Source organism: Arvicola amphibius, chromosome 18 (assembly GCF_903992535.2).
Source record: "Arvicola amphibius chromosome 18, mArvAmp1.2, whole genome shotgun sequence".
Lineage (NCBI taxonomy): Eukaryota > Metazoa > Chordata > Mammalia > Rodentia > Cricetidae > Arvicola > Arvicola amphibius.
The window spans coordinates 23,378,398-23,403,929 of record NC_052064.1 but is presented as its reverse complement, the minus strand read 5'-3'; the positions used below and the strand labels follow the sequence as shown (position 1 = coordinate 23,403,929).

Genomic DNA, 25,532 nt, shown 5'->3' with positions numbered 1-25,532 from the left:
CCAAAACCAAGAAAAATAAAAATTCAAGAATGGCGTTCCATATTAACAAAAAACCTGTTTTAACTAATATGAAACCATCCAAAAGCTTAGATTTTCTTTTTTAATCACAACTTGTTTATTCTCTAGTGCATAATGTCACACATTACACATTCCCTTTCCTATCTGCAACATGACAGACCTAATGAGGAAAACCAAACCATCTGCCTGAGCAGGGGACTTCTTCAAGGAGAGGGGTTGGAGCTCAGACAGCTTAAAGACCGTCAGCTGGTTCAGAGCCATGAGATCTCGTTTTCAGTGGGGATTAGCCCTAAATCTGGGTCATTTTGTTTACTTCAGTTCTTTCTCGATGATAGGCAGCTGTTGTGCTGGAGAGTTTTATTCTCGAAGTGCTTAGCATTCGGAATTTGCCAGGCATAATCCTTGTGTTTTAATTCCACTTTTGATAGACCAATGATGGAAAAGCCGTGCCTCACGCCACAGACACAGAGATGAGGCTGGTTCGTGGCCTGGTCAAGATGAGCAGAGACTGGAAAATGTGACCAAAGAGAGTCATGTGTAATGGGCGAATAAATCAGCCACATCTGGCAAATAAAGGAATTTTGCTGTCAAATTTAAAAGTAACAGTGGCAAAGCCTCTTGACTTTTTGAAATCCTTTTCTGTCTTCAAATTAAAGATGAAGTATGTGTGTAAAGTACAGCCAGCTCCGTCACATCACCTGGAAACAATGCCTACGGGGGGAAAAAAGGTTCCTCCTTGATTCAATACAGAAATAAATGCATAGATCCCACAACTGTAAGGCCTGACACCAACAGAGCTATACTTTACACTAAGAGTTTTTTTTAAAAAGTCTGGCCAGGTGGTTGGGGAGTTTGCTCAGTGATTTAAGAGTTCTTGTTGCTCTTCCAGAGTACCCTCATGCTGGCTCATCATCGTGGGTAACTAGTTCCTGGGGCCCGGTGCCCTCAGCTGACTTTGGTAGGGAAGCCAGTGGTACAGATACATACATGCGAGGAGAACATTCATACACATGAAGTAAAAAACACACAAACAAACCTGACTGGACCAGGGATAGCAGGTCTAGAAACCTACTACTGACTTCGGGCGCTGCGAGAGGAGTCTCAAGTTCAAGGTTAGCCTAAGCAACTTATCAAGCCTCTAAATAAACAAGCAAATACACAAACGAAAGACTTTTAATATTTTGTCTTAAAAATAAAATAACTTTAAGAGTTTGAGTATTAACAGAGGGTAAAACCCAAGTACAGCATGTCTCTGTATTGTCCACAGCCTCGGCCTACAGAGCTGCTAGCCAGCTGTAGTCTACTTTTCTGAACTTTCTCAGCTCTTTCTCTTCATATTTTGACAGCTGATGTATAGCATCGTCCCTCAGATCCGTGTTAGGTGTTTCCTGGGCTTTTTCGGTGAGATCGTTTTCTTCGTCTGAATCGTCGCTTTCTTTGTCCTCTTCCATATCTACGTCGGGAGCTTCTTCAGCACTTTGACATCAGCAGAATAAAATATGAATACTGTTAGACATTTCGAAAGCATAACTGTAAGACACACATTGACATACCACACAGGAGAGATGATCCTGTGATGAGAGTCCTTATGGAGCACAGCCATAAAGGGGCAGGCGGACTTAGAGAAAGTGTGATTCTCAGCACATCTCTAAGCACGCACAATGCATCTCTCCCAGTTTGTTACAGGTATGTACTTATCATCTATGCCATCAGCTGCATGGCAAAGCTACGATCCAATCAATACTGAAGATGAGCTATTTGGAACTCTTACCTTTCAGTCTCTTTAGACAGCAGCAACGAGTTCACAAACAGAGAGCACAGGAAAGAAGCTGACGGCAGGACGTGGGCTGGGGTGTGGAGTAGCTAGAGGTTTACAGAGAGGCAGACTTTGTTAAAAGATCCTCCTTCGGCACAGGGTTGCTTCCCTTCCTAATTCCCTTTATTCTAAAGGCTAAGCTGAACACAAAAGGAGGCAGCCCTCCCAGCTGCCCACACCTGAGCAATCCCCTTTTCTCACCCAGGTCCAGGAGAGAGAGAGTCACCCCACTGCGGGACAGAGGATGAATTGCATGCTCCTGGAGACAGAGCCTGCAGCTTCAGGGGCTCCCCGCATCTGCTGGCCCCCTCACTCACCTCATTAATGGCAGGGATGTTCTCCGCTAAGGGGAGCTGTACCAGCTCGTCCTCTGAAGTCTCACTGGACCGCGCATCCTGCTGCTGCCTGTGTTTTCCCAACAGAAGAGAAAACGGGGTTGTGGGCAGACTTTCTTCTGCCAGCAGCTGCCCGGAGAGAAGAGAAAAGGACATTATTTCAATGAAAGGTGGAACTTCTTTGACTTAACAGGTAAGTACCACTGAACTGTAGGTGGCTCTGGTGAAGGGGCAGAGATCACTCAGAGCTGTTCTCATGTCACAGAAAAGCAACTGATGCCTAGGGTCCCACTTTCTACACGGGAAAGCCAACCACAGATGCCGATGGGAGAAAGACCACAGAGGGCACGTGCTCACGGGGCAGAGGACAGGGTGAGAGGCCGCAGGACATGCTGGAAGGAGAGCATCTTAAGAGCCAAGAAAGCAACATTCTAAGACAGCTGTGACAAAAGCAAGGTGTGTGTGTGTGTGTGTGCTGTCGATAAACATGAGAAAGTTGCCGATAAGATAGACAGAAACTGAAATAGAGTAAAGGCTGGGGACTAAGCAGAATTTGTTCTTTATTAAAAAACGAAACCCAGGGCAGCTGGGGGTGTGTGGGAGACGGAGTCGGCACCCCCTGAGTCAGTCCTCCATTCACAACTCTCCAGGGAGCCCCGTATTGCAGGCAGGGTAAGATGGATGTATTCAGTAAGGTCTACCCGGACTTTAGACATTTAAAATAAAATAAAAATTAAAAAAAATAAAAATTTTAAATAGACATTCCTATTTAAAACGGAAAGACATACCTCCCTGTCCCCCTCTCTCCAAGCCCGCTGCACCTCCTCGCATTTTCTAAAGCACCACACACCACTGACTTACTGCTGCTTGTTCAGCTTCCGCCTTTTCCTGGTAATTATAAATAACTCATCTTTACAGACAAAGCCGTTTTGCTAACATCCCAACTGTCTACAATAGCTCCTGGCATATAGTTAGTAGGTGATTGGTGAATAAAAAATTGTGAATAACTTCAAAGAGTTTTCAGAGGAAATTAAGCAAGCTATGGATACACAAAGATGAAGGATGGTATAGGGTGTGTAGCAACATCAGAAGCTACACAATCTTAAGCCAACATCTTCAAAGTTCCGAGAAAATGGTTTTCAATTTACATTTATACACAATGAATCAATCAAGTGGGAGAAATAAGGAGTACTGCCCAAACTGCAAGGTCCTAAATTTGAGCAAGGTCCTAACCCAGAACAGGCTTCACCAAAGTGAAAAGGAGGCCAAAGAAAGAGCAGTCCTTTGGGATCTAATGTCCTGGAGGGAAACAAATCCCTGGGTGAACACAGGTGCTAGCATGACCACTGTGGAGCAGATTCACAGAACAATTAGTCCAAACTGAAGAAATGTATAGGTTTGTGAAGTTTTTCATGACCTGTGTCTGAAGATTCTGAAAGAATTAAGTTAATTTGCATAAATGCTGGAGTATCGGTTAACAGACACGCACTCTACAATTCCTTCCTACAGCCCAGCTAACCACTTTCGTCAGAGCTGAATTCTAAAAGCCGACTTCCTTTAGGAAGACAGCGTAGTGCACAGACAGACAGTGGCGAATGCCTACCTGTTTGCTTGTTGACGTGAGTTTCTCTTCCGGAGACTTTGTACTGAAGGTTAATAAACACTGAAACGACAGGTAAATTAATGGAGTATATGAACAATATTAAATGAGATGACACAGGATTCTAAAATGTCAAATTTCCATTTTGACATATACATCTGCTCACAGAAAAGCTAGGGAAGATGTAAACTTGCTTGAACGGTCCTGTGAGAGTCTCAAGACTATGTTTTTTGAGACATGTAAAACCTGGTAATAAAATAATGGCCACCAGTTTCTTCAACAGCCAATCAAGCTGTAAAAATAGGGAAAATGTTAATAAACACAACTTAAAATGGTTCTTGTGCTTGGGGCTTTGCTTGGGTCAGAGTTAGCAGACAGCTGCGCGGTTGCGGGCGCAACGGGCTGAGACAACCATGTTCACAGCACCGCTGGGCTGACATCTATCTGACGAGTTCATTTGGGAAAGTACCCTGTAAAGCCATAGTTCTACCTAGAAACCAACGTCCATAAACTGGTCACGCTCCGAGGGAGTCAATTACCTGTGACTGCGTTAGGAAGTAAAACTGGGACCTGTTCAGCCACTGGTGAGCTTCTGAGGTGAAGGACTCCGGGACATCGCGTGGCACGAACACGCCCCACTGCACTTCCTCTCTGGAGATGGTCTTCTGAACATACAGCGGCCTGGGCTCGCTGGGTTTAAAGACGAACACTAAGGGAAACAGAGGATGCTAGCACTTTACCTGTGGAGGCTGCCTCTCCCTCAGCTGCAGGGCTACAATCATGGTACCCAGCCCACCAGGTAAAAGGCCCTCTTAGGACTGTTTCAAATCTGCTGTTGTTTCTGTTTAATCTACAGAGCGCCTACTGTGTGCACCAAACAGGGAAGGGATGAGTACTAGAATCCGAAAAAGGAAAGGAATTCTGTTCCAGGGACCAGGGGCAAACGAAGAAGAGACACCAGAATACCGTCCAAGCGTTTGTCTTAAGGATTGGAAAAGAGATACATTGTCTCAGAAGCAGACGAAGCCCAGGTAGACATCTAAAGGAGACTGTGAAGGCTGAGTGGGAACCGGCCTGTGGAAAATCACAGAACACTCTAGCACTAAGCGCAAAAGCACACACTATAGGTGTTTGGCAGGAAAGGAGGAGCCGCAGACAGGTTTCTCATCCATAGCAGGTGTGCTTCAGCTTATACGAAAGACGTAGAAGGAACACTCTGGAAACAGGCCTGATGCCACCAGAGGTGGTTGGTACTTACGGTCTGAGCCCGCTGCGGACTGCGACACCGCGGCAACATGGTCTGAGTATGGGTCAGCTTCCAAAACGCTAACATTTAATTTCGCGCTCCACTGCACTGTGGGAAGAGGAAACACTTCTGAGAACAGGTTCGTCAGGAGCTCTTTCCGTCTTTACGATGGGTCTTCTTCATCCTTCCGGACATAGTCCAGCGCGTCACTATTCTATGGAAGGAGTTTAAGCTCTCCCTAACAACAGACTCCCACCGCCACCCTCTGTGGAGGGTTCAGTGAAGTGTGCAGCAGACAGCAGAGCTACCGTCACCAAGCGAGGCCCATTCAGATCCAGGGATGCGGCTGCTCTGCTCTTACTCACACACATTCGGTACAGACAACATCACATCTTCCCTACTCGCAAATCAGTCAAAGGCCAGCAAAGCCTCATTTTTCTAGGAGACCAGGAGAGATTGCTTTCAGATCTTACTCTGCCCAGGATCCTACCATCAACAGAGCATTGCTCAACTCAGAAGATGAAGGTGGAGGCCAGCACCCGGGGCTCACTGGGCACAAGGGTCTCATTGTTTACAGTACGTAACCTACCACCAGCCCACTGATCCGAAACTTTCGGTCAAGTGAAAGATCACATACATGTTGTTATGGGAAGGACACGGCCACAGGACCCTTAAGTCCTGAAACGTCAGCGCCTAAGTGCAGCATCCCACACACACTTCCCTACGCTGCCAGAGTAAACAGCAGCTACTTGTCCTGCCCACAGCCGAGTCACCTCAACATAAACACAGCTTACATGAACAGCTGAGCAGGTTCCAGCAGCACAGAATGGCATTCTCAGTCGTGCCGAGAAGGTACTTGGAGCATGTCAATCTTCCAAAGCACAGGTGCCTAGGTCAGAAGCATGCCAGGGTGAGCGGCGGCAGCGCCAGCACATTTACTTACACAGAGCAGTGGGCTGTGAGCTAGTCCTGCTCAGTGTAGACTATGAGCAGGCATGGCTTTCCCTTTCTGTGCTCCTAAGTGTTCTAGTGGCAATGGAATAGGGACTAAGGCAATACAAGGGGTGTTTAGGTACTTGTAGCTCTTTAGAGAACTTTGATGATCAACTCTTATGTGCTGCATCATGTAACAATCGCCATACAACACAGAACTTATGTAAAATGTGTGATGACAATTAACAAAACCTTATGGTCTTTACCTACAGGAGAAAATCTGTGCTCAAGATTTTAAAGAAAGTTTTACAAAGTAAATTTAAAATCCGATATATTGGAAATGAGATGGAATCAGTCACCTGTCAGAACTGTCCTCAGGTCTGGGTACCAGCAGTAATGGTTTGAGCATTACATTATGTTCTATGGGAACAGAGGCTAGCACAGCCTGGGTACCAGCAGTAATGGTTTGAGCATTACATCATGTTCTATGGGAACAGAGGCTAGCATAGCCTGGGTACCAGCAGTAACGGTTTGAGCATTACATTATGTTCTATGGGAGCACAGAGGCTAGCATAGCTTTAATTGCTTCCCAGGACCCCCATTCAAATGTTTACTGTTCTGAATGGAACTGGGCATGGTCGTTCAATGTTGTCATCCTGGTTTAAGAATGCTTATAAACTGCTTATGCGTGCACGAGTCTCAGTTCTCAAACGCTTGTATTAGCTTACTCTTACTCCCCAGCAAACTAAGACTACTTCTATTGGGGAAAGCATACATCATTATTGAAGTTTAAAGACTTACTTAAATTACAAAGATACACATACTTTGGTAGCAATTCAAACTAATTTACCAACCTTATTTTCCCAGCTCGTTGGCAAAATGTACACTTTAGTTCCCACGTTTCTGAATCCCATACTGTAACTATTTCTTCGAAGCTAACTGCTAGCAAGGAGCTGTCTTCAGAGAAACAGCAGTTGGTTGCTTGGTACTTGTGATAACTGCCCACAAAGTCGCAAGTCCAGCCAATGGCTTTTTCTGTGGAGAAACAGGTCATAACAACAATGTCATAAATATTAATAAACAGCACTACAGGCATCTATAAGCTGAAAAAGCTAAACTAAGAAAGCAAAACAAAACCAAAAACCAGATTTCCCACACTGTGCTAAGTTTAAAGTGTTGTTCTGGTATTTTCCCCTTCCTGGAGACCTTGACCGCCCCCTAGTGGAGAAAAGAAAGGCCCAGCACAAGAGCCCCTTCAGCTGCACCGAACAGACACATTCACTTCCTCAGGGCACAGATTCTGGTGAAAGCATAAGCAGAAATTTAACATGAAAAAAATCTGCTGAAATTAAGCAATAGTTTATAGAACGTAACAAGGTAGAAAACCCCTTCTCAAAGAGGATATTAACGACATACAAAGGCATCACTTCTTCCAGTGGTGACTTCTCAACACGATCTACGTGCTAACTTACTGTATATATCAGAGTCATCGGCTAACACCCACACTTTGAAGTGGCCATCTCTGCTAGCTGTGACCAGCATGGGTCTTTCATAGTTTTCTGCATTATTGAAACAGAGAGCTGTGATGTGGTCGTCATGAGGCATGGCAATCTTGGTGTTAAGAGAGAACCTAGCAGAAGGAAAACCACACATTCACTCTCAGAAAAAATACGGTAGGCTAATATTCCGTACAAAGTGCGATGACATCTTTAACATAGGAGGGTGATGGATTGTCATGGACACAGGGCAGGGTCTAACATCACACGCGGCCGGGGTGACTCAAACGCCGATCACTATATACAGCGGCTAGCCCACTGGTAGAAAAAGAGCCAAACACAAACAAGCCACGCTGAAGGCCTCTGCAGCTAGCCACACAGAACTTAGAGGTCTGCTTCTAAAGACAGACACCAGAAGAAAAGAATGGCCTTGAAAGGCTCCACTTATGTTTATAACGTGAAAATACGGGATAAAAATGACTATTCAAACTGCCCCAGTCCCAACACTGTTCTGTGTCCTGAGAGAGCAGCAGGGCGGCCTATCAGGCGCCTCTGTGCAAAGAGAGAGGGCCTCTTTTCTCATGCGTGAAATGTGCGGCATCGGTTCAGGTTACCATATTATTTAGAAACTTCCCAAGCCAGGTGTGGTGGCACGTGCCACGACTCCTAGCCCTCGGGAGGCAGACACAGGCAAATCTGAGTTTGAACCAGTCTGGTCTATATGGCAAGTTCTACAACAGCCAAGGCTACACAGAGAGAGACCCTGTCTCAGAAAACAGCTGGCACACAAAGAACCAACGAGCAGCTCTGCAAACCAGCGGTTGGTATTTACTTAAACATATGATTCATGTCTACAACGACACGTGTCTATACTCAACTCTGGCAGACACCGAGGCATGCCTAGGACTGTGTGCTGTGTTGTGGGGCTACAATTCTTTCTCACGTTTCATTTCTGTGACGACACAAGACCTCCTTTACACAAACATTTTCTCAAAACAGAAAGCTAAACAAAGCTTTACTATTAGAATAATGCCCCAACCCCATTTTTATGTGTCAAAATGGAACAGAAAGACTGACAGCTTTAACTGTGGAACAAGAATCAAGCGAGGGGCCACACAGTAGATTACCCTTGGGTCTTCTTGCTGTAAACCCACAGCTTCATCTGCATTTCCAGCTCAGATGGGTTTTCTTCCCGTTGTTCAACTGTGGCCAGCCAAGTGCCGGAGTGGCTAAAGGCGGCCTTCTTTAGTTCAATCTGGATCAGCCCATCATCATTGATGTACTCTTGCTGGATGATATCTAACTGACGAGGTCAGAGAGGACGAGATGTTATTAATAGAAGTGCCTTTAATTTACAATCGTAATTTCTCAAAGCTAAACTGAATTCTCTCGCTTTAAGAAAGGAACAAAATTAAAAAAAAGATAAGCAACGGTCTAAGTAGGCTAGCTTTTTCATTTATGATGGATCTCTTAATCCCTTAAAATGGGTTGTCTAGAGTTTGCTAAGAAAATGAAGTGGTTGCTTTTGGTTGAGGAACCTTCATTTGAATAGCTGATCTGAATAGCAGGTCCAAATGGTCTCAGATGTCATTTGATGGTTAGGATGTTTACAGTCTCAGGAGGCATCTGGGGGCTAGGACCCAAATCTACACATAAAATCTATTTATGTTTTATGTGCACTTAAATCTATAGCCCTATCACTGCGACTGAAAGCTCACGTGCGGGCAGCAACAATAGCACTAGAGTAATCACAGACACTATGAGCCACATTCAAATACAAACACATAGGATCAACATCAGGCGTTTCCAAGAACCCCACAACTCCAGCAGTAATGTAAAGACCTAACCCTCGTTTTAAAATTTAAAGATCAAAACCTTACATTATATAGCTGCTTATCACCCTGGAGAGAGTAAAACTGCAGGTGGCCAGGCTTTCCATTCAAAACTAAAGCCTTGGTTTTTGGGTCGACCATCAAGCCAGTGGATATGCTCCTATCTGCAAGAGAGGAGACGGTGATTCCCATGTGGGCAGTGGCTGCTCTTCAGGGCACTCCCGCGTCCCCGAGAGTCTGCCATACCTTTTACTAGGCCTTGGATTACTGCACATGCGTCGAGGTTTCGTTGAATAACGGTTATCTCTGTTAAAGCAGGGAGACAAATCATTAACATAAATAGGTCAGAGTACCAAGGTGAGGAGGACCCGTGTTTATGTGACTTTGAAATGCCAGAACACAAGACAATCCAGTAAGTTCAACTACGTCCATGTTACTAGAAAACCAGGGCTACATCTTACAAGTTAGTTGAACATTAGGGATGGGAATAGAAGTTTCTGGCAAGGCCATTAATCTTTTTCTCAAAGTCTGTGTGTTCATGTGTGTGTTGGGGGGCGGGTGCAAGTGCTCTAAGATGCTAGAAGAGAATGCTGGGTATCCCCAACCTGGAGGTACAGGTGGTTGTGAGCCTGATGGGGGTGCTGGGAACTGAGCAGGGTTCTGTGTAAGAGGAGGGCATCTATTACCCATGAGAGCCTCTCACAGCAGTGCCATTACTTATGGAAGAGGAAAGCCCACTTCAAACACACCTTCCATCTTATTAGATTCTGGAACTATAACTGCCATAGCAATAGACATAGGGAAAATTTTGAAAATGATGGCTCTGGTGGCATGTGAGGCTAAGGGGGTGGAGAAGATCAGAGGACAGAAGAAAAAATCATGTATTAGTAAGCCTCTTACTGTTAACCTGGCTAGTTCTAGGTCCCTGTTTCCCACCCAGAGGCTGCTGACGAATGTATTGCCTTCGCACCGAGAGACTCAGACTTACTGTTGTCGGAGTGAGAAGTGCAGAACAGATCTCCTGCAGGGGAGACGGAGATGTGCTCAATCGTGGAGCCCAGGCGAGGCAGAAACTCCTTGTTCTTCTCTGCTCCGTCCCGCCACTCGACCAGCACACACTCGCGCCCGCCACTCAGCAGACTGCTGCCTTCACAGCCAAGACACCACCGGGCAGAGTTCGGAGGGAGACAAAACAGAGGCAAATATACTCGGCATTTAGGGGATCTCTTTGGAAATTGACAAACGTGACTTCCTATCATTTTAACTGCTTTCATTGATTATCTTTCAGTCTTATTTTAATTTTATTTTTAATTGACATAGCTGCGCAGATATACACGGTACAACATGATGCTTGCGCACATATATAGTGTAATACTCAAATCATGTCATCTGAACATCTGGCACCTTGGGCATTTATCGATTCCCTGTGATGAAACAATCAAAATCTCCTTTTATAGTTGCAATAGTAATAACGACAGCCACGCTATTGTGCAACAGAGGAAACAGGCAAGATGACCTACAGATAAAATATCTGTCAGTCAAACATCTAATAAGGGATTGATATTTATAAGGTATAAACAACTCAAAAAGTTAAAAAGCATAAATAATACAACTGAAGAATGGACCAAAAGAAAACCTTTTAATATAGACATTTATTTCCCAGAAGATACACAGAAGCCCAACAGCGGTATGAAAACATACTACACAGCAGTAACTATCAGAAATGCAAACAAACACTCAGAATGAGGCAGGGCCTCACTGCACCAGAGTGTGGGAAAAAGGGATTAATTCTTGCATAGTCGTTACAGAAAACAAAGTCTAGACTGTACTTGGCAAGCTTGCTCTGGGTATACACCCAAGAGAACTGAAGCCAGTGTACTGAAGAACCTATCTTTTTACTATCACACACCAAAACTCGGGCTCGATAATATGAACTAACCGTGCTCAGCCCAAATGAAGAATATTGTCAGCAACTTCGGGAGGAGGTAAGACAGGATTTAGTCACGTGACATTTACAGCGTACACTACTATAAGTTTATAACCATACTGAGGCCCAGAGGCCACAGAAGAGAGATGAGGAGGAAGGACAGGTTAGATCAGGGAGAACCAAGACATTTCATGAAACGCACACACAAATCAATATACATGGACGCGTACACCAGCACACCAAAACCACACAGTATTTAGTTTTCATTTCCAGAGGTGAGAGGAAAGGAGGTAAAGGTGAGTAACAGCCCACATTTCTTCATCTGTAGGGTTAGCTCCCCTTCTTTCTCTTTTATGTCTCGATCCTATGTCACAGTGGTACTCCTGCAGACACCAGGCATGGCTCTTCAAGTCCGAGGCTTCAGCAGACTGAGTCTAGCTTCTGGCTCTAAAGAGCTAGCCCTAAGTTCACCTGCAGCATCCAGAGCGCACGGGCATCTAAGACTTGCCTGAATTCTTACTAACCATCAGACTGTATTCTAGCTGGCCTCCGCCTCAGCTCCTCACATCCTTCATCCGTGAAAGGACAATCTACAACACACTTCACAGGTACAAAGACATGACAGAAAACACGAGCAGCTATTTGCATTTGACAGACAGCAGTGGAGTTACGGACTAAACTCTGTTCTAAGTCTGGCCTAGCCTTTACAAGGGTTTTCCGTGTCAGGAGAGATGAGCACAAGCATACACTCTAGAATCTGGAGAGCTAAACTACATGCTATCATGCTGAGCAAAGCACAACAAATAGTGTTCCTAGCAGGGCGGGTGGTGGCGCACATCTTTAATCCCAGCACTCAGGAGGCAGAGGCAGGTGGATCTTTGTGAATTCAAGTCCAGCCTGGTCAACAGAGTGAGTTCTAGGACAGGCTCCAATGGAGTTACAGAGAAACCCTGTCTCGGGGGAAAAAACAAGCATTCACAACTTGACTCCTATAACGTGTTGTTTGTGACAGGGTCTCTCTACAGAGCTTAGGCAGGCCTTGAACTCATGATGATCCTCCTGCCACAGGCTCCCTAGAAACGGAATTACAGCTGTATACCATACCTGGTGCCTCTTACAATTTTAAATTTTAAACTAGAAACATGAATCCCAACATTTGATTCAGATACTTCTAAATATCCCTTTAATTATCAAAGTGGCCTTACCTGACACCGTAAAAGCCAAATCCATCACCAAATCATGGTGCCAATGCAAACACGTGTATGTATACTGTTTTTCATCATGAAAATTCCTCCTGTTGCAGAAAACAAAGTACTTTTTAACATTGTTTTTTCTCTTATAATATACCCTGATTCTGGTTTCCCCTCCCTCAACTCCTCCCTGCTTCCCTCCTTCCCTCCTATCTAGACCTACTCCCTTTCTGTCTCTGATGAGAAAACCAACAGACTTCTGAGAGTAATAAAATAAATTATAGTAAAACAAAAATTAATACATCAGAATTGGATTAAAAAAAACTAAGAGAAAGCACAGGAACAGAGACCCACTCGTGTGTGCTCAGGAATCCCATGGAAACACTGAACGGGAAGCCATGTACAGGCAAAGGGTACTCTTTCTGCCTCCTCTTCCAAAGGGTTCCCTGAGCCGCGAGCAAAGCTATTTGATGGAGACATTCACTTGGGGCTGAGGAAACAAAACTTGTAACTTGACCTCGGGTGCAAGATAGGAAACGACGGCATGCTAAATCCAACAAATGGCCATGTCCAGCATTCTGGCTTCAGTACTGGGAAACAGCTTGTTATTCCTAACCAGAACCAGCTCTACAGGCAGGTTGTTTTGATGCCACCACACCACCCAGTAGGCGCGCGGCAATGCCACACTGAACTGTTTTAGTTCAAAGGCTAAGAGCAAAGTTCTCTTCACTAAGATGGTTCCAGGTGACAGAGAGTGCTTCCTTTCTCCAGAAGCTTAGGGTGAGGTGTCCTACGGGACCAAGGAAGGCAGAGCTCGGCAGCACAGCCCAGAGGCAGGGGTGCTCTTCAGGGTGCGGGGGGGGGGGGGGGGGAAGAAGGCAGAGCGCAAGGGACCCCATGTTTCCCCGAGCTCACTGACCAAAGACGAATCTTGCCATCCATGTGGCCAGATGCGATGCAGTCTTCTCTTGGGTGGCAGGCGACACAGGTGAACTTGTTCCTAGCGTTCTTCTTAGTTTTGGTTGATGGTAACGTAAAGCTAGGAAAGAGAAACAACTTTCCTGGGTTCTGAACCAAGCATCCTGTTGGCGGACATCTACCAAAACACAGTACAAACTTCACGTGACTCGTAGCTTATCCCAAGAACTGGCCAATGGAAGCTACTAAGGTAGGTCATGAGGACAGTCCTTTTAGGACCTTTTCCTGGCCTGGGGACAGCTTATTCAATTTTCTCTCTGAACCAAACTTTCAGCATTAAGCTTATGGCCATGCTTATTAAGTCCTAACTGCAACAACCGACTCTGTGTCCTAAAGGGCCACGACAGAGGAATCGCTTGTTCGCTCTGTCTAGGTGGCTCCTGGTCCACTTGTGAAGACGTGAGGATCTTAGAAGGGAGGCGGGGAAGATGCCCGTGCTGACAGAGACTGTCTATACAACACTCAGCTCTCACTGCAGCCTCTAAACATGAATCTTTTTCATCCTTACAACTCAGTGAGCTATTGTCTCTACTTCAACATATTAATTTGAAGCACATAGTGGCTGAAATCATGAAATATTTTAAGACCATGCTGTGATGTATTTATTTTGTTGAGTTGACACAAGCTAGGGTCATCCAGCAAGAAGAAACCTCAACTGAGACAATGCCTCCGTTTGGCCTGTCGGCAAGCATGTGGGGAATTTTCTTGACTGAGATTGATGTGGGAGGGCCTAGCCCTCTAGGGGTGATGCTACCACTGGGCAAGTGGGCCTAGGAGATATAAAAAGCAAGTTGGGGGAGCCACAGAGAGCACTGATAAACAACATTCTCGGCCTCTGCTTTATTTCCCCCGTTGAGTTTCTGCTCTAACTGCCCTTTCCGAGGTACTGTGAGTTCAGGATGCTACTCGAACACATCCTTTCCTGCCCTGCTGCTTTTCATAAAGGTGTCCTTCTCAGCAACAGGAAGGGAACTGCAACAAAGCCCCAGTAACCCCATGCCTATTTCGGTTCCTACAGCCAACGAGAACCATCAGGCCAGGCCTTGTCAATCTAAATCCATTTTTACACCAAGTCCACGGTTGGTGCATTGCATATATGGGGTCTGGGATGGAGGAGACCCCGAGCTAAGACCCTCACCTACACTGGAGGTTCCCACTTCTAGAAACAAGACCCAGAAGCAGGTTTGTACAACACTGTAACAAGGGCTCTGGTAAATACGACGAAGTTAGTAAAAAGGAAGTCTTACTTGCATGTCTTTTTCTTTTTGAGAAAGTAAACGGATAAGTAGAAGTCCCGCACTGCAGCGATGTACTCTCCCTGGTGAATGAAGCAGAAGGCAGCGTTAGGAGGAAAGCTTTTTGAGACTGTACTACTGCAAAATGACATGCTAGACTTGGGCCATGGAAAGGGGTATCTTATCTTTAAAATCAAGAGGAAACAAGCCCTAAATTCTACAACGACACTCTCTAGCTTTAATTGCAGTGACTTACATATTCCCCACTAGGCATACATGTGATACCACGCCACGTTGAGTCTGTCCACAGCTGCTGCCACAACCAAGACCCAGAAACATTTCCTTCACCCCGAATACCCCTTCCCTGTCTGGTCAATGTCCCAACTCTCACCGGCAACTGCCATTTTTATCATCACAGTTTATTTTACTGTATGTTGCAACTGTAGCTCAACAAAACCACCCTTCTGAAAGACACCTTTATGTAGATTCTGATGTCTTTTCATTGCGGAGGGGCACTCAGCTGAGTAAGTACACCAGAATTCCGTTGTCTGGCTGGCGGGCTCTGGTTGTCAGTTTGTGTTTCGGAGCTATGGGAACAGCTGTCACTCTCACACATACTCCTTCCCGGTCATGCTCTAATCTAGGGCCTAGCGTTGACCTCATCCTGACACCGTTGGTAACTGCAACAGAGGTGAGGTGGCCTCTAGCTAATGATCCGCGACACTGAATACTGACCGACCATGATGAAGCCATCTTTGCCCAGGATGACCCCGCCCAGGGGAATGACAAAGGAATCCTACAAACCCCAAGGCTGGCGTAATAGGTCTGCGGTGGCATTTTATTTTAAAATAATAAGTTATTAACAGGTAGCTAGATAATGGTACGAATGTCATCAAGTACCTGTCAAAAACACGCAGGGTGCGATATTCAGAAAGAAAAATATTTCTGATCTTGTTTCCTTTGGGAACTGTCCTCTTCTATGTGTTAAAAAAAAGTCTAGAAAAGTCTTTAAACATTATCCCTGGTAAGACTGAAGATTTTCTTTCCTCATTGTATTTTTCTGTAATACTTGAATTTCCTATAATGGGTATGTCAATTATAGATACAGAGACTATATTGTCTAAAGAGACACAGCCTAAAATGGAACAATTTCTTTTTCTTCTCTTAAAATGGAACAATATCAGTGGTTTTTATATGAAGCAGGCAAAAAAGAGTAAAAATACCAGACATTGTTATTTGGGGGAAAGTTATAAAAGAACAAAGGGCAGAATATATAACACAAGGATGGTTCTGAAAGAATATAGATTATAATCCAGGAACACTTGTCAAAAACAATGTCATAGATCTTTAGTTACCAACAAAAATACAGTATTGCACCGGATCACCAGTGTTGAGGGGAAAACTTAAAGGGAACAGATTTTAAATATAAGCAGAAACTAACAGAAGAAACGTACCCCATTTCCAAAGTCAATGCACTTGGGTGAGCGGTTTACATAATCCAAAATGAAGGTCCGCTCCCTGGCATCCACGTTCTGGCTTGATGACTTGGGCAGTTTCACGGAAACCAGCTGGAATACATCTAGCCAAAGGGAGCCATTTGTTACAGAGTTTCTCTAAAGTGAGCACACTGAATCACACAAAACTGCTGCTCTGGACTCTCACATGCCAAGACTAACTTAAGGTCATGTTGAACAAAAAGCTTAATTCTTCATTTTTTTTTTTTTCCAAGACAGGGTTTCTCTGTGTAGCCCTGGCTGCCTCAGAACTCGCTTGGTAGACCAGGCTGGCCTCAAACTCAGAGATCCACCTGCCCCTACCTCTAGAGTGCCGGGATCAAAGGTGTGTGCCTTTGATCAATGTCTGGCTGAACTCATCATTTAAAAAAAAAAAAATTTTTTTCCTAATGTCTATAAGCTTTGCTTGCTTGTATAAAAGTGCATAAAGGCCCAAGTTAGATCCTTGCACCAATTACAAAAGCCACACAGTGGAGGGTGCCCGGCCAGGAGGATCCCTGGGACGTAATGGCAGCTAGTCTAGCTGAGTCAGTGAGCGGCAGGTACAGAGAGAGCTGGTGTCTCACAGATTAAATGGAGAGACACAGGAAGATACCTGGGGTCAACCTAATGGCCTCCATGTGTGTATCCGTATACATGAGTATGTATGTAAACTAGCTGTAGCCTGTTACAATGTTCACAGGTAAGCATAAAATTGGCAAACAAACCAAAAAGTTACTGACATTCAACCGTAAGCAAGTTTAAAGCAGTTCTTTGATATACATATAACTGTACCATTTAGTACAGGATGAAAACAGTTTTCATACTAAGGAGATTTGTGGGCTTGTATGCTTTTACATTAAAGAATTATATCTTGGGCGGTCTAGCTGACTGTCTACAGTAACTATATGAAAGCTGCTTTGTAATTCTGATACTACTGTGTCTCAGGGAGTGAGTGGCACTCGAATTCCAGCATTAGAAATTTTCCTTGGGTACCTCCATGTAGATACTCAAATTCTATCAAATTCTATGGAGAATAATTATCTGTAATTCCTGACAACATTGTAGACATTACTGAAATGTTGATATGAGATTGTTTCAATCACAGCAAACAGAATAACAATTCAGTCACACGCTACAGCTTCTTAATATCAATTTATATCTATAGTATCTGGTATGACTGCAGATCAACAAATAAAAGACACTGATACTTATTAAGAGTGACATTAAAATTCAGCAGAAAGCCAAATTCTTGCTTGGCTCTAACACTGAGCTCCGAGTCCATTATTAATTAATTAAAACATACATATGCATATATGGTAATTATCATCCACCAAAGGCCTCAGAACAGAACCCCCACCCTGATGTGAAGATGACAGAAATTTAAATGCTAACTCAAAACCGCTAGCTTGAGATTAAAAGCAGCGCTGAGTACCATGGTTCTGTGAAACTGTAAAGATCCAGCTGACTTCCACGAAAACTATTAAGTGCACTATGCTGTACCTGGGTCTTCTTTAAGGATTGTGAGGAAGACGGAGTCTTCAGCGTTGGGAGGAATGTAGAGGGCATGGAGCTTAGGTCCAACGGTGAACGTCTGAAAGAGATCACAGATCACACTATGCCCCGTGCCCCCAGCAGAGCCCTGAGCTCATGGTGCAGTCTGAGGCTCTCACTGCTGTCTCCCTACCACAAGACAGCGCTGTCTATAGAGGCCAGGCACACTATTTGCTGAACAATCTTTTATATGCCTTCCTGACTTCAATGATCGCAGCGTCTCCGTGACTAAACCTACCATAATTTTAAGTAACATCAAGGTTATATAGAGTTTGTTCCACCATAAACAATTTAAGGAAGATATATATGGACACACACACACGATATTTCAGTGGGAAATTCTTACAGAAAAAGAACTGTATTTGTGATTTTCTTCCCGCTGACTACACATATAAGTTCTCTAAATCGTGCTTATTCCGCTCTTCTTTTATAATGTGTATTTTGGCGGGGGGGGGGGGGGGATCACTCCGTTTAAATTTACACTTCTAACATTAACGGGATGAATCATCTCACCGTGGTAACCAGCACTTTTTCTGTTTTGTATAATCCCCAGCTTACACCTGCCTCTCCTACCCTTCCCAGAGAATGCTGGGAGAGAACCAGCACCCCACACAGACTCCCCACCACTGAGCTACAGTATCCGTGATCATTTATCTCCCGTCCTGCTGGTCTAACTAGTCGTTTCTTATTGGTGTTTAAAATACTTTCTCTCAGAGCCGGGCGGCAGTGGTGCACGCCTTTAATCCCAGCACTCGGGAGGCAGAGGCAGGCGGATCTCTGAGTTCGAGGCCAGCCTGGTCTACAGAGCTAGTTCCAGGACAGGCTCTAGAAACTACAGGGAAACCCTGTCTCGAAAAAAACCAAAAAAAAAAAAACAAAAACAAAAAAAATACTTTCTCTCAATGCTTTTATCAGTCTTCTTTCTAAGATAGGATCTTCAAATTTTTATATAGTCAGAACTATGTATCTTTTTAAAATAATATATATTTACTAATTTGTTCAGGAAGTTCCTTTAAGATTAAGCTTTATAGAAAAAGAAAACTGACGGAGGAGTGTCTATGTGTTACTTTTATTGGTTAATAAAGAAACTGCCTTGGCCCCTTTACTAGGACAGAAAATTAGGTAGGCGGAGTAGACAGAACAGAATTCTGGGAAAGAGAAGGCAGACGCTTCAGGCAGTCGCCATGCCTTTCCTCTTTGAGACGGATGGAGGTTAATATCTCTCCTGGTAAGCGACCACCTCGTGGTGCTACACAGATTACTAAATATGGGTTAAAGCAAGATGTGAGAAATTAGCCAATAAGAGGCTGAAACTAATGGGCCAGGCAGTGTTTAGATAAATACAGTTTCCGAGTATCCCGCTGCTCCATCTACAAAAAACTAAATAACAATACACATACCTTTATCAAAATGCCATCAAGATAGTCCCATAGCTTAATTGTGCCATCAAAGGAACAAGAGTAGAGCTAGAAGGGGTAAAACAGCACAGAACGGATTAAACAGCATTAAAAATTATCAATGAATAACTAAAGGCCTAAAGGGCTGCTTTCTGTTTGCTCATTGTTAGCCTTAAGGGATAGTGGAGTTTATAAAATTTGAATATCACTACTTAAAATTAAAGTGCAAAGCTTCAGGAGCCCCAGCACGATACTCAAAAAGTATCAGATTCAGCTTTGGAGATTTGGGGCTGTTGAGCCAGCAAAGTAAAATTCCCCAAATTCCAAAGCTCCGGAGTCTGAGACACCTCTGCCCTGAGTATCTGAGATGAAGGAGACCAGCCAGGGGTCTCTGCAAAAGAATCTAGTTATAGCAATCTAGCAATTTCAAGTCTAAGCAGGGAAGAAGGGGGCGGGAGTCACGCTTCTGCTCGGCTGCGGGACATGAAATGCATGAGTAAGGAACGCACAATAATTAGTCCTGCTTTCTCTAAAGCCCAATCCTGTTTCAAATTAGTGTCATGGCATTCACCTTACCTAATAAGTATCTCAAAAAGTTCCTCATATAGCCAAATAACACATTTTTTTTTTCTTTTTCAAAATCCAACCCAATCTTTTCGAGAACACAGTAGGAAATCTCATGCGCTGACTCTATGGCAACGCCCTGGTGACATCAAGGTGCAGGACCCTTAGTTGCTGTACATCACCACAGACACCTTGACAAGGTTACACCAGTCTGTGGACCCTTCTCGGTGAGCACAGATCTTAATAACACGTGGAGTTATGATAAGTAACCTTAGCTTTCCTAGGGCTATGCAGATTTTGTGTTGTTAGATAAAAATAGCTTGGTTATAAGGTTTAAAAATAATTTCAAATTGAAAGAAAGTGCCAATTTGACCATTTTTGTGAACTGGATGAGATTAAAATAAAACACATTTGGGTAAGACAGTATCTATTCAGGCAAAATAATTATGTTAGGTAAAAAATTAATGGCAGCTATTTTATCTAAGAATCATACACATGGACTAGTAAAACAGTTAAAACACAAATGCTGTCAAAACAATGGTGAACTCTCCAGTTCACACAATTTCATCCCACAACCTCATCCCAATCTGCTGATAAAGCTGCCCTTATCTGTATGGCCTTTGGTAAGTGGAGCATAATCAATGGATTATACAGACAAAACTAATTGAGAATTTTTTTCTTTAAAAAAAATAAAGTTGGGTGGATATGGGATGAAGGGTAGACCTGGGAGGAGACAGGGGAGGGGGTGAATATTACCAAAATGTAATGTCTCAAATTCTCAAAGAATTAATAAAGTATTTTTAAAATGAAAAATACCTTTGTCTGATTTTATTATTGAGACAAACTTTATTCAATGTATATACATTTTTTGACAAAGGTTAAAAACATACTTAATAAATTTTTTATTTTAACTGAAGAACACCTCTTTTCATTAAAAGCCTTCAAAAGATGCTTATTATAATTCATTTTGCCAAGTTCTTGGAGGACAGGATTAAAAACATACCTGGACCACATGGAACAGTTATTTGACTCTGATTTTTAAGAGGAGGTCACATAACTTTGGAGGGAAAATAGGAGTGTTACCTTATGCCCCACTGTGTGACATGGTCTCAGGCAGCAACACAAAGCCTGTCTAAACCAAGCTATAGCCTCCAAGCTGCTAACTAATGCAGAAAACAGGAACTTAAGCCAGGCGGTGGTGGCGCACACCTCTAATCCTAGCACTCAGGGAGGCAGAGGCAGGCGGATCTCGGAGTTCAAGGTCACCCTGGTCTACAGAATGAGTTCTAGAACAGACAGAGATAAACAGAGGAACCCTGTCCTCATAAAACCAAAAAAAAAAAAAAAAAAAAAAAAAAAAAGAAGAAAGAAAATAGGAACTTGTTATAGCAAGAGCAAAATACTGAAATAAATTTAATTTTTTTAAATTGAAACTTATGGACCTGTGTTTGGATATTCACGATGCCAAATGCGATATGGAGACCCGAGAAGGTATCCAATCAAGAAACCCATTTAACTGCGCCCATATTTCTGAACCACACACAGACAAGAACATCCTTCTCAAGTAATAGCCCAGAGTCGAACACGAACAGTGTGCTTCTAGGCAGTGGTCCTCTTTCCACTAAGAATAATCGAAAAATACCCTGACTAGGGGAGCCAGCAGATTATTTTCCTGTCTATAATCTGTAAAGCAGCCCTAAAAATTGAAGCTACTTTGCTTTTGTCAACAGGAAGACCAATGCTAGCATGTCCCATCCCAGACTGGCACCTGCAGATGGTTGTTGGGGTTGAGGAGAATTCCCGACACCAGGTTTTTGTGCCCATGTAGAATGTGCACACACTCTTCGGTGGTACTGCTATACACCTTAATGAAGTCTCCGGAGACACAGAAGATATACCTGGAAAACAGAGAGGAGAAAAGCTAAGTCCCACATATTGCACAGGGAGTGTAATCTTTTCGTGGCCTACTATAAAGAGAACAACAAACACACATATCTTTCAAAATAGCTTAAGAACTGTACAGTCAAATGTATGTGTTGCTAAACTTAGGAGGATATCGAAGATGGACTCATTGATTAACGCAGAAAACCACGAGGTGGCAGATACAGAATCGCCCCACAAATAACTGAGCGGTTCCCTTGCTGGCCGGCTGCAGACACTGACACCCAGCTCCTCTTCACTGGTTCACCGTCTGCATGTGCACCATGCTCCAAAATGCCCCAAGCTGACTGGAGACAGCGGCTCACAAATGCTCCGCTAAATGGCGAGGTCCAGGCGCTCTTAAGTCCTACCGGTTTCCTTTCCACCTGCTGAAATGCTGATTTTGTTTAAACCTTTTTGGAGCTGTGGCTTCCTCCCACAAAGCGGATGCTCCTTCCCAATCCAAGCGGTCACACTCATAATATAACATCATAAGACAAGTTCAGAAAAGACTTTTTTCCCCCTGCCAATTATGTCTCACACAGTGGAAGGCTCAAAGCAGTGAGGACCAGGCTGACTCTCCTCTGTGCTCCCAAAACTCCAAGTATCGCTGTCCTGACGCTTTCACTACCAGTAGGCATCTCTTCAAGATGATACAAGGTAGCGGCCTGGATGCCAGCTGACATGCAGTAGGCCGTTGAGCTAGGCACCTCTGCAAAAGTTGTGTGTCTACAGACATTTCATTCTTCCCAAACTGTGTGAGGCCGATTATCTCCTAGAGATCTAACATCGGTACTTTTACGTAAAGTTCCAGAAAAGAAAGGAGGCTGGCAATAGGAAATGTTTTCTCCGGGACGAGGGGAGACGGCGGAATCATTAGGGGTCTATCCCCTGCACCCCGATCTCCCCACAGGCAGGGTCCAGGGAGCCCAGGCTCACACACGCAGCAGCCAGGCCAGGCTGCCCCGGGATCCCCGGGTCCGGACACGCGGAGCCCATGCTCGCACTCGGCCTCCAGTCCGCTCCCCGGCCCGCGGCTACCCCGTCAGCCCGCGGTCCCCCCGCATACTTAGAGTCCGCCGAGAACACGGCTCTCCTGAAGTTCAGCCGGCTGCCGCCGCAGCGAACCACGCGGACCCGCTCCTCCACCATCTTCGCGCAGGCGCAGGAGCCGCCGAGCGCCGGCCTCACCACCGACTTCCTTCCCGGGCGGCCTAGCCCGGGCGTGGGTCTCCGCCGCGGTCCTCCGCGGGCTTCTCTAGCTCCGAGACTCTATGGTCAGTGTGGTCATCCCGCGCCTGCGCCGCCATCTTTAGTTTGGGCACTGTCAAATTAAAGCCGCTCGTAGAAAGGGTGGAGCCGAACAGCCGCGCACAAAATTAAATTTTACCAGAGACCGCCACAGCTATTTAATACAAAGAGCTATGTCTTCGGCATCTTCAACTCGCCCTTTCTGTCTCTGTGAGCGACAGCCCGCGTTATTTTTTTTTTTTAAAGAGCCCTTTCTTTAGCTGCAGTAATAAATAAAGTGAGTCTTTTTAGCTGTCTCTTTGTGGCGTTTCTGGTGAGCATCACTAAGTTGCCACAGGATCTCTGCAGCGTTCCGCCGTGTTCTTTTCTTTGGCGATGCAGCACAGGATTAAAAGTGGCGGCCCACGCCTTTAATCCCTGCACTGGGGAGGCAGAGGCAGGCAGATCTCTGTGAGTGAGCTCAAGGCCAGCCTGGTTTAAGTGAGTTAGTTCCAGGACAGCCAAGACTACACAGAGAACCAAAAAACAAACAAACAAATGCACCCTGATGTCAGGGCTGCAGCAATGGCTGTTGGGTTTGCAAAGGTTGCTCAGTTCCTTTGACTTTAGCCCTGAATTCCAAGCATGTTGATGCCTCTCTAACATATTAGGGGTATCTCATGTTGAGCTGTCCATGTGTCAATAACAGTTTCCATTTGTGCTATATCAGAACTATCCCAAGGGAAGAGCCACTGATATCTTAACCCCAACAGGAGCAGAGGCTTGGTAAGTTAAAAATTCACCATAAATTTATGCTGATTCATATCAGGAAAATATATTCTCAAATGTCAAAACATGGGTGGGGAAGCTGCAGTTGGGATGTAAAATAAATAAATTAAAAAAAAATAAATTTGCTTAAGATGGAGTGAGGCTTCCTGACTTGGTGATGGAAACGGTTATTGCAGAAGAAAACGACCAACCCAGAGAATGTTCAAGGAACTGGGGTGCCTCACAGTACCATCCACAGATAAAGATATCTGTCCTGCCCTTCTGGGTAATGTATATTTCCAACAAAGCTTCCCTGAGGATGATTCTGATTTTCAGGGTTTCACACATGTTTAAATATCATGCGCTGTCATATAGTATCAATAGCATTTAGTATTTTCCGTTGTTCTAGATCTTATGGCCACCATGTTTTTCAAATTTCTTTTCAGTCTTGTATTAGCTGAGAGAAACGAGTGCCCCAATATTCATCTTTTTAAAAAGTTTATCCTCAATGCTAACAATCAGCTTGCATAATTATGAATAAAACATAAATTATGATAAAATTGATGTTTTATAAGAGCACACCTGGCTCACATAGCATTAATATGACAGTAGTTAAACATTTGGGGACTTTGGACTAAATATAGCTGATTTGCGGAAAAAAAGAAACAAACATGGCTGCCCACTGGGTCATTCATCATCTCTCCCCGTGCATCCCTTATCATGTGGAGAGGGAGAGCGTGTGTTATGGTTTCGATGAACGCATTATTGGATCCTCATTGCGGGTCATTTGTACACTGTGTGAAGGTGTGTTGCTAAGACGGGTGCAGTAAAAAGCTGAACAGCCAACAGCTAGGCAGGAGGCACAGGAGTTCTGTGCGTACAGGTCTTACAGATAACAAGTCCAGGAGAGCTGACAAATCATGAAGTCACTTTTTCTGCTAACAATGATGAATCAACGCCTTGCCTGCGGCTGCTAACATCACAAGGTACTGGCAGACGCTATGCTCTTCCTACGAAGACCTAATTCACTTTGTAAAATAGATTTTTAAAAACTGGAATTGGATGAAGTCTAGAGTGTGATGGATGGAGAAGTTTGATGACATTTTAAGAATGGGGTTGACAGCTGGGCAGTGGTGGCGCACGCTTTTAATCCCAGCACTTGGGAGGCATAGACAGGTGGATCTCTGTGAGTTCAAAACCAGCCTGGGCTACAGAGCAAGTTCCAGGACAGGCTCCAAAGCTACACAGAGAAATGCTGTCTCAAAAAAAAAAAAAAAAAGCTCCACGTAGTTTTTTGTTTTTTTTTTTTTTCCATTTTTCTGAGCCAAGGTTTCATATAGCCCAGAGTAGCCTTGCGTTCACTATGTAGCTGCAAATGATGGTGAACTACTGGTCTTCCTGCCTCCATCTCCTGGGAGTTATAGGCATGCATCCCCATGACTGAGTTTAATAGTCTCCTTCTTTGGAATGTCTGAGTCAGACAGATGTCTATATCTCAACTCAGTTTGGGGCTAGGATAATATTTTTCCACAAAGCTTAACTGTCCCATGAGAAATGAAGTATTTCTGGGAAATCCAGACATTCCCTTGACTTTCTTGGCCAGGAGAGTTAGGGGGTAGGTGAAGTGTACTTAAACATAATGGGTCCCTTTTTATTGTATTTCTTAAATCAAAGGTCAGCTTAATTGATTAACTGGCTGTAGGGCCCATAGGTCTACCCCTCCTCTTGGGGTTCATCTTGAGGACAGTTTCTGGCCAGACATCCTGTTACAATTTCCTGATAAACATCCTGTTTGTTCCTGTGCTCCCTCTGCCCCCCTGGTGGTTAGCTATAGGGCTGTTGTTTACTCCATCTTGGGCCTGGTAATTTCCCACCTGCCTGGAAGGATTTCCATTGTGCAGCAGTTAGGTATATAAGGGTTTTCCTAAGCGTGAATAAACGGCATTCTCTCCTCTCCAGGCCCTTGCCCGGCTTGCTAATGATACAGTAGTGTGAACCGT

At 44.3% G+C, this 25,532-nt stretch overlaps 1 protein-coding gene across 1 annotated transcript; it reads right to left on the bottom strand.

The window, feature by feature from the left end:
• Window positions 1–1,173: 1,173 nt before the first annotated feature.
• Window positions 1,174–22,753, bottom strand: Wdr75 (WD repeat domain 75). The gene is made up of 21 exons (XM_038315501.1): window positions 22,604–22,753; window positions 21,383–21,512; window positions 19,054–19,119; window positions 17,603–17,693; window positions 16,061–16,185; window positions 14,619–14,689; window positions 13,313–13,432; window positions 12,409–12,497; window positions 10,265–10,423; window positions 9,523–9,582; window positions 9,325–9,440; window positions 8,572–8,747; window positions 7,421–7,578; window positions 6,803–6,983; window positions 5,810–5,904; window positions 5,028–5,123; window positions 4,309–4,478; window positions 3,773–3,832; window positions 2,152–2,298; window positions 1,790–1,881; window positions 1,174–1,494 (listed from the first exon to the last, which is right to left on the bottom strand). The coding sequence occupies exons 1-21, from the start codon at window positions 22,684–22,686 to the stop codon at window positions 1,293–1,295; spliced, it is 2,487 nt and encodes an 828-aa protein (XP_038171429.1). The 5' UTR covers window positions 22,687–22,753; the 3' UTR covers window positions 1,174–1,292.
• Window positions 22,754–25,532: the final 2,779 nt, after the last annotated feature.

Excerpts from the sequence above, each read along its gene's own strand:
- Wdr75 (XM_038315501.1), bottom strand. The coding sequence starts at position 22,686 with ATGGTGGAGGAGCGGGTCCGCGTGGTTCGCTGCGGCGGCAGCCGGCTG. Across the intron at positions 5,905-6,802 it reads CAACGAGCTGGGAAAATAAG|GCACCTGTGCTTTGGAAGAT; the intron begins GTTGGTAAATTA and ends CTTCTGACCTAG. Across the intron at positions 1,882-2,151 it reads ACATCCCTGCCATTAATGAG|CTACTCCACACCCCAGCCCA; the intron begins GTGAGTGAGGGG and ends GTAAACCTCTAG.